General features: G+C 37.5%; 1 protein-coding gene across 1 annotated transcript; it reads right to left on the minus strand.

Moving 5' to 3' along the window:
- Positions 1-5,897: 5,897 nt before the first annotated feature.
- LOC132547720 (uncharacterized) lies at positions 5,898-8,821 on the minus strand. Its single transcript, XM_060211524.1, has 4 exons — positions 8,787-8,821; positions 7,404-7,906; positions 7,010-7,306; positions 5,898-6,883 (listed from the first exon to the last, which is right to left on the minus strand). Exons 1-4 carry the CDS (start codon positions 8,819-8,821, stop codon positions 5,898-5,900), a joined length of 1,821 nt encoding a protein of 606 aa, XP_060067507.1.
- Between the last annotated feature and the right edge of the window lie 755 nt (positions 8,822-9,576).

The raw sequence follows: 9,576 nt of genomic DNA on the forward strand, positions 1-9,576 counted from the left end.
ACATTTGGAGTGCAATCAGTGACCTTGGGGAAATGCAGACTGTAATAAGTGACCTTGGGTACATTTGGAGTGTAATAAGTTACCTTGGGTACATTTGGAGTGTAATCAGTGACCTTGGGTACATTTGGAGTGTAATAAGAGACCTTGGGTACATTTGGAGTGTAATAAGTGACTTTGGGTACATTTGGAGTGTAATAAGTGACCTTGGGTACATTAGGAGTGTAATCAGTGACTTTGGGTACATTTGAAGTGCAATAAGTGACCTTGGGTACATTTGGAGTGCAATAAGTGACCTTGGGTACATTTGGAGTGCAATCAGTGACCTTGGGGAAATGCAGACTGTAATAAGTGACCTTGGGTACATTTGGAGTGTAATCAGTGACCTTGGGTACATTTGGAGTGCAATCAGTGACCTTGGGGAAATGCAGACTGTAATCAGTGACCTTGGTTACATGTTGAGTTTAATAAGTTACCTTGGGTACATTTGGAGTGCAATCAGTGACCTTGGGGAAATGCAGACTGTAATCAGTGACCTTGGTTACATGTTGAGTTTAATAAGTTACCTTGGGTACATTTGGAGTGTAATCAGTGACCTTGAGTGCATTTGGAGTGTAATCAGTTACCTTCAGTACATTTGGAGTGTAATCAGTGACCTTGGTTACATGTTTAGTGTAATCAGTGACCTTGGTTACATGTTGAGTTTAATAAGTTACCTTGGGTACATTTGGAGTGTAATCAGTGACCTTGAGTGCATTTGGAGTGTAATCAGTTACCTTCAGTACATTTGGAGTGTAATCAGTGACCTTGGTTACATGTTTAGTGTAATCAGTGACCTTGGTTACATGTTTAGTGTAATCAGTGACCTTCAGTACATTTGGAGTGTCAAGAGCTTTTTGTAGAAATTCCAATAACATGAAATATTAAATCTGATGAAAATCACAGTACAATGGGAACCATGGCCACTGATTGTCATACCTAGAGAAAAGTGGTTGTTAGTACATTTCAGTCCTAAATTAAAATTTGATGCTCAAAACTGAAAAATTTTTATCACAGAGAGTTGAATAAATGTTTGTTTAGCTAGAGTGAAAAATTCTTTTGATAATCACCCTTTAAGTGAGGGAAAAATACAAAAAAATCGGGATGTGGTTGATTGGGCCTCAGGACAGACAACTTGCCCAAAAAAACTTATTTTCTGCTTCTGAGGTTCAAAATGGGTGGCTATTTCGTAAAGGAACAAAAGAAGAATTGTAATTATGAAAGTGGTAAGGGCAAAATAGATAACTAACAATCTGTAAAAAAGAACAACAGCAGGGCACTCCCACGTGAGTTACCTCATTTATTAGTTGATTAGTATGTACTGAAACAAAGGTGGAGGTCAGGGGACCCACTCACAAAGCATGTACAGGTCATCTCTCATTCTTGCCATACGAGTAGCAGGTGTGGAGCAGGTTGATCCAGTGATATTCCTTCCTGAGACATTGTTGTTCACCCCTATGGTCGATGGGGATTATGTACCTGCATGTCTTGACATTTATAGCTTGCAATGTTGAATATTTTACTACAAACAGGTTTGGACCTGTGTGACAGCAGTCAAAGTGGTGTTGGTGGGCACTCCAGTGACAACAGACAAGATGGTTGGGGGATTCCTTTGTGACAGCAATGGAGATGGTATTGGAGGGCACTGTTGTGACAGCAGTCAAGTTGGTATTGGAGGGTATTCCTGTGACAGTAGTCAGGGGGGTTTATGGGGCATTCCTGTGATAGTAGTCAATGTGGTGTCCGAGGGCACTTCTGTGACAGCAGTCAGGATAGTTTGTGTGGCACTCCTGTGACCGCAGTCAGGGGGTTTATGGGTCACTCCTGTGACAGCAGTCAGGGGGTTTATGGGTCACTCCTGTGACAGCAGTCAGGGGGGTTTATGGGCCACTCCTGTGACAGTAGTTAAGGTGGTTTGTGGGGTACTCGTGTTACAGCAGTTGTGGTTTGTGGGTGCTCCTGTGACAGTAGTTAAGGTGGTTTGTGGAGTACTCGTGTTACAGCAGTTGTGGTTTGTGGGTGCTCCTGTGACAGTATTCAGGGTAGGTTGTTGGTGCTCCTATGATAGCAGTAGAGATGGTGTTGAAGGGCATTGCAGTGACAGCAGTCAAGATGGTTTTGTGCCAGGGTTTGAGATGGTGTTGAATGGCATAATTGTGATAGCAGTCGAGGTGATGATGAAGGGAACTCTTGTGACTGCAGTCAAGGTGGTGTCTGGGTTCACTGCTATGTGACAGCAGTTGAGATGGCGTCGGGGTTCACTTCTGTGTGACTGCAGTCGAGGTACTGTTGTGGGTCACTCTTGTGTGACATCCAACAAGGTAGTGTCTGAGCAGGTGCTATCTCCTGACAGATTTACTTTTAGGTAAAAGTGGGTAATTATAGCTTTAAACTGGGGTAATACCAGGTAGTTCAGAGTGTCACATTTTTGTTAGTTCTGGTTCAACTTTCATAATATACTCTAACTTACGGAGCAAACATAATCCATTTAAGCTTTTCAATTATACTAAGGTTTATGTGTAGTCTTCACTGAAAAAATAGATGCCTATATTCACATGACATGTCTTAAATGTCTACAGTTAGAAATTTTATACACATTTTACATGTAAATGAAGAAGGTAAGAATGTGGGAAGTTTTGTGTTTATTTGAGTGTAATTGTGGGGCTGAGATTCCAATATGATTGGGTTGTTATGTGCATTTTATAGCTCATCAGATCAGTGTCATCAGAATTCATTTCGTTCATTCACCTTTGCTGGAGGGCTCTTCCATAGATACACATACCTGCATTATAATGAGAGGGGAGGGATTTAGAAGTGAAAAACTGGGTAGGTTTTAGTAGGATTTCCCACCACACCTTGAAAAGAATGGTCATTACATTACAGAGATCATGATTCATGCCAGGAAGTGTTTTTGTCTCAGAAAAAATAAAAAATGTTTTGGTCAATGGTCTGTTGTATTTGATTGATGCAGATATGTTTAAGTTTTGAAAACCTGCCAGAAAAAACACTCGTTTTGGAGTACCAAGCTATTTCCCTTTATGTTCAGTTGTGATAATTACCCCAGTACATAGAGGAGAGGATGGAGACAAAGACATCCCTACAGAATCCAACTTGTTGATGGCCATAGGTCGGTTATATTATCTGTCTTAAGTATACTTCTGTTGCCCTCTCCTTAATAATAACAGAAGTAAAAATACACCTGCTAAGCACTGTGTGAAATCTTTGTAGCTCACATTAGGAGGAGAGCACCTGAGAGCCGTAACAAACCGCTGATGGAAAGTTGCCTATTAGAATTGCATTTGTACTGATGAAATCTTGGGAATTATTCTATCAGTTAAAATTATAATCTGATTATATTTTTTTCATTATTTTAAAGAAAGTGATATCAATGATACAAAGTATGTTAGCAAAAGTACTTTTAGTACCAAATTGCTTTTATAAAAGTGTACACTACAAAGACAAATCTCAACGAGGTTGGAGTATATGTTAGCAAAGTACTTTTAGTACCAAATTGCTTTTATAAAAGTATACACTACAAAGACAAATCTCAACGAGATTGGAGTATGTTAGCAAAAGTGTTTTAGTACCAAATTGCTTTTATAAAAGTGTACACTACAAAGACAAATCTCAACGAGATTGGAGTATATGTTAGCAAAAGTCTTTTAGTACCAAATTGCTTTTATAAAAGTGTACACTACAAAGACAAATCTCAACGAGATTGGAGTATATGTTAGCAAAAGTACTTTTAGTACCAAATTGCTTTTATAAAAGTATACATTACAAAGACAAATCTCAACGAGATTGGAGTATATGTTAGCAAAAGTATTTTTAGTACCAAATTGCTTTTATAAAAGTGTACACTACAAAGACAAATCTCAACGAGATTGGAGTATATGTTAGCAAAAGTATTTTAGTACCAAATTGCTTTTATAAAAGTGTACACTACAAAGACAAATCTCAACGAGGTTGGAGTATATGTTAGCAAAAGTATTTTAGTACCAAATTGCTTTTATAAAAGTGTACACTACAAAGACAAATCTCAACGAGATTGGAGTATATGGGGAAAAAATTAAAGAAAAACTAAGTACAGATTAATCAATTTAAAGGTTTTTTTATATTCTGTAAGTTTAGAATGTATTTTTGCCAAAAAATGTATTAATAAACTTGTGCCTGTATTTCTCTGAAGGAATTGGTAACAGTTTGAACAGGGAAGAAAACTCTGTCTGAAAATGTAATTATATGGGAGGATTAAGTTTGAGGAAAATGCAAGCCATTGATAGAACTTAATCATTATCCAAGAGCTTGACTCTGTATTGTTAGCCAGTACATGTAACACTCTTTATCAAAACAAGTCATACAGTTACAATTATATTACTAGTTGACCTGATAATGGCTTACTTTAATTAATAAGTTGCAGTCATTTTACGCAATAAAGAAAGAATAGTAGTGTACTGAGATTAAAGCTGATGTCACCAGATTGTCATAATATATATATAAGATGTTACAAACATGACAGATGAATGAGATAATGTAATCATGTAAATTTTTTTATTGTTAAAAAGCCATTTAAAAACCATTGTGCTTGTTATTAATTGTTCCACAATTGAAAATTATGGAGATCAAGGTTTGATGCTCTGATATAAATTAAATTCCTTTTTTAACGTACCACATTTACAAAGTATTACATATACCACAACGGACATCATGACAGATGTTTGTAATTAAACAGACATTTTAATTAACATGACTGAAAGCATGCAATGATGAAGGACTAAGAAAGTTGTTTCAGTGAATGACCTTGTTTCCTTATATGGTCTGTAGGGTCCAAGTGTAATGGATTCAACAGCTTGGTCAGAGTTAAAACGGAATTCTGAATCCTGTTTGCTATGTATTCTGATGGAATGAAAGTCAGACATTGATAGAAGTAGGAATGCCTGGTTATAACTATGGAGTATGTTGTTTTATAATTTTGTAAATGTTTTATACTTACATGCTGTTTTCTTCACACGTGCACATTTCAAATCTCAGCGTTACAAAATATTATTTCAACATTTTATCAGCATCATATTTTGGATTGTGATTTTTTCTGGTTTGCTTTAAGTAATTTTTAGATATTACAGTCAACTTAATAAGGAAAACACATGTATTCAACCATTATGGTTTCATATTTTATCATCTAAACATGATTTTATATGGCTTTCATATGAAATTTTCTAGTCATTTGCTACAGGTACATAAAGGAAAGCTATTTTTGTCCATCCATTAGCAGTTGAAGTCCAGGGTCCTATCTAAATGGTCTGATTCGTGAGAGAAGCAACTGACCACATGCCTAATTTACCGACCAAATGTCCAGTGGAATTCAGCTAAATGAAACAAATATCACAATAAACCATTGGAGCGGATAAGATCTGACACTGAGAGCTGATAACCTGTGATTTAGTAGTATAAATATATTGATATGTCTAATTGTTTGTAACTTAAGATATCACTGGACAGGATTTACTGGGCCAGTTTTGTGTTCTTAACATTGATACTGTGTGAACTTTATCCGTAAGCCCATGTAACCTGTTTCTAGACTGTGGTATTTCTAGTATTGGATTGACTGGGTAATTTACTTGTGTTCCCCATTACTCCTGATTGAGGGTACAAAACCCCCTAAATTTGTAACATTCAAGATTTGTATAAGTTTTCAAGGACACTCCTTTATGAATACATTGTTAGAGGTAAACTGTACCCCCAGATTTAAGCATTATCATTTCAATTAAATTAACCCATCATTCAGGAATGCATGTCAAACCAAGCTGTGGATTTATTTTGTGTCGGAATCAGAATTGATATTGTACTTTATTTAAATAAAATGATCACAGGACGGGTTTGGTTGGATTGATTAAATGGTTTGATGATGGCTTGTAAGGTTTCGGTTCTGGTGGTGTGCTGGTACCACCACTAGTTACTTTGTTACTGTTACCTGACTTGTAAGGTTTAGGTTCTGGTGGTGTGCTGGTACCACGACTAGTTACTTTGTTACTGTTACCTGACTTGTAAGGTTTAGGTTCTGGTGGTGTGCTGGTACCACGACTAGTTACTTTGTTACTGTTACCTGACTTGTAAGGTTTAGGTTCTGGTGGTGTGCTGGTACCACGACTAGTTACTTTGTTACTGTTACCTGACTTGTAAGGTTTAGGTTCTGGTGGTGTGCTGGTACCACCACTAGTTACTTTGTTACTGTTACCTGACTTGTAAGGTTTAGGTTCTGGTGGTGTGCTGGTACCACGACTAGTTACTTTGTTACTGTTACCTGACTTGTAAGGTTTAGGTTCTGGTGGTGTGCTGGTACCACGACTAGTTACTTTGTTACTGTTACCTGACTTGTAAGGTTTAGGTTCTGGTGGTGTGCTGGTACCACCACTAGTTACTTTGTTACTGTTACCTGACTTGTAAGGTTTAGGTTCTGGTGGTGTGCTGGTACCACCACTAGTTACTTTGTTACTGTTACCTGACTTGTAAGGTTTAGGTTCTGGTGGTGTGCTGGTACCACGACTAGTTACTTTGTTACTGTTACCTGACTTGTAAGGTTTAGGTTCTGGTGGTGTGCTGGTACCACCACTAGTTACTTTGTTACTGTTACCTGACTTGTAAGGTTTAGTGGTGTGCTGGTACCACCTAGTTACTTTGTTACTGTTAGTTACCTGACTTGTAAGGTTTAGGTTCTGTGGTGTGCTGGTACCACCACTAGTTACTTTGTTACTGTTACCTGACTTGTAAGGTTTAGGTTCTGGTGGTGTGCTGGTACCACCACTAGTTACTTTGTTACTGTTACTGTTACCTGACTTGTAAGGTTTAGGTTCTGGTGGTGTGTGGTACTAGTTACTTTGTTTGACTGTTACCTGACTTGTAAGGTTTAGGTTCTAGGGTGGTGTGCTGTTACTTTGTACCACCTGACTTGTAGTTACTTTGTTACTGTTACTGTTACCTGACTTGTAAGGTTTAGGTTCTGGTGGTGTGCTGGTACCACGACTAGTTACTTTGTTACTGTTACCTGACTTGTAAGGTTTAGGTTCTGGTGGTGTGCTGCTACCATGACTAGTTACTTTGTTACTGTTACTGTTACCTGACTTGTAAGGTTTAGGTTCTGGTGGTGTGCTGGTACCACCACTAGTTACTTTGTTACTGTTACCTGACTTGTAAGGTTTAGGTTCTGGTGGTGTGCTGGTACCACCACTAGTTACTTTGTTACTGTTACTGTTACCTGACTTGTAAGGTTTAGGTTCTGGTGGTGTGCTGGTACCACCACTAGTTACTTTGTTACTGTTACCTGACTTGTAAGGTTTCGGTTCTGGTGGTGTGCTGGTACCACCACTAGTTACCTGACTTGTAAGGTTTAGGTTCTGGTGGTGTGCTGCTACCATGACTAGTTACTTTGTTACTGTTACTGTTACCTGACTTGTAAGGTTTAGGTTCTGGTGGTGTGCTGGTACCACCACTAGTTACTTTGTTACTGTTACCTGACTTGTAAGGTTTAGGTTCTGGTGGTGTGCTGGTACCACCACTAGTTACTTTGTTACTGTTACCTGACTTGTAAGGTTTAGGTTCTGGTGGTGTGCTGGTACCACCACTAGTTACTTTGTTACTGTTACTGTTACCTGACTTGTAAGGTTTAGGTTCTGGTGGTGTGCTGGTACCACGACTAGTTACTTTGTTACTGTTACCTGACTTGTAAGGTTTAGGTTCTGGTGGTGTGCTGGTACCACCACTAGTTACTTTGTTACTGTTACCTGACTTGTAAGGTTTAGGTTCTGGTGGTGTGCTGGTACCACGACTAGTTACTTTGTTACTGTTACCTGACTTGAGCTTGTGTAAGTTTGCTTCACTAAGGTGAACAAGTCAATAATATTTGTCTGTTTTTCTTAATGATTGATATCATGGTTGAGGTCTGTGATAACTTTGACGGAGTAACTGTGATTATTATCGGGATATATCAATATATTCGTCCACAGAAAGGCCTAAAGGCTGTTGTGGTAGATGTAAACCCTGCTAAATCAGATATCAACATAAACTAATGAAAAATTGTAACACAAATTATTGCTATAATTAAAAAAAATTTGTTGTACATCTTTGTGATCTTAAGTAACTATATGGTAGAAATATTCTGTCACAGGAATTGGAGAATTTGTTTTGTGATATCTGTGTTAACTACTGTATATTTGACCACACTGGTTTTATAGCTGGACAGTGTGTAGGCAGGTACAAGTATGACATGTAGATATCATCTTCCTGTGTGATACCTTACGATGACAAAGCCTGAAGGTCAGTCCAGGTAAATCAATCATGGGCTAAACAGCCTGTATACCCTCTCATTATTTAGGATGTGTAACTGTACCTAGGTTACCATTACATACCATTCATTGCAGCTAGAAACTTGTTGTTGTCATGGCAACTGTATGGAAGTACTAGTAGCTGGTGTGTAAAGGAAGACGAAAATGTTTAAATGGTGAAACACTATATAAGTGTGAAATAAAATTAAGAGTGATTGAAGTTGATGGGATAGAAGGTGAATGCACAAAAATAGAAAAAGCCCTTTCAGATTGTACAGAGGTGCAATAGGCCCTCAAGGGGGTCAGGAAAGCTGAAATAAAATGGGATGATGATTAACAGACAAAGAGTCGAAAGTAAACCATATTTGTTTGGCATTATGTCTATACCTGATAGAAGGCCATAAAAACATATTTATTGCTATTAAATAGTATTACCTGGAAACATGATTTCTGTCCTTTGACAAGCCCATTCCTGTTTTTTGAGTCAGGTAAGGGGTAATTTAGTAGAATAGCTTTGGTAGCTTTAAACATCTTGAAAATAAAACCAGAAATAACAAATTTGTTAAATAGACAAATTGAACACAATTTTTTTTAGGATATGTTATATTTGATCAATTCTTAAAGATATGCTTCTCTTTACAACAAAATGATAGGCTCTGAGCCTGAGAGTGTGCTTTTTAAACTTAAAAAGGAAGAATTTGATATACTGTTAGAGAGATGAAAGGTCATCATTTACAAGGTCATATCGGTGATTAAATGTCACCATGTACAAGCGATAGGCATTTCTGCTCTACCAGTCATTTCTCAAAAGGTTTGCTACTTTCTTTATGTTTGACCTTGTTAAAGGTCAAGACTAGGGTTGGTGTGGTCAAATAAACCACAGAGTCTGGTGGTCACAATATGAAAGGCAGGTTGTGGGCAGAGTGACTGGACAGAGTAAATACATTATTCAGTTGTCATGTCCAACTGTCATTTGAAATGCTCCATCCTTTATGTGATACACACAAGGAACGTTAATGACAATTGGTCATTGATGGAAGTTTTGTTAGTCTTCTTCACTTACATTCTTGAGAATATTTTGTTAAAGTTTTAAAATGTTTTAATTATGGATATCTGAGTGATAAAAGTTTTAATATCTAAATTTTAATGAGTTAGATGATATAAAGATAATCAAAAACATTTAAATGTTCAGCAGACTGTTCACTAAACATAGCACATGGAAGGT

Source organism: Ylistrum balloti, unplaced genomic scaffold, assembly GCF_031769215.1.
Source record: "Ylistrum balloti isolate Yb309-2 unplaced genomic scaffold, AGI_CSIRO_Ybal_v1 Utg369972, whole genome shotgun sequence".
In the NCBI taxonomy this organism is placed as follows: Eukaryota; Metazoa; Mollusca; class Bivalvia; order Pectinida; family Pectinidae; genus Ylistrum; species Ylistrum balloti.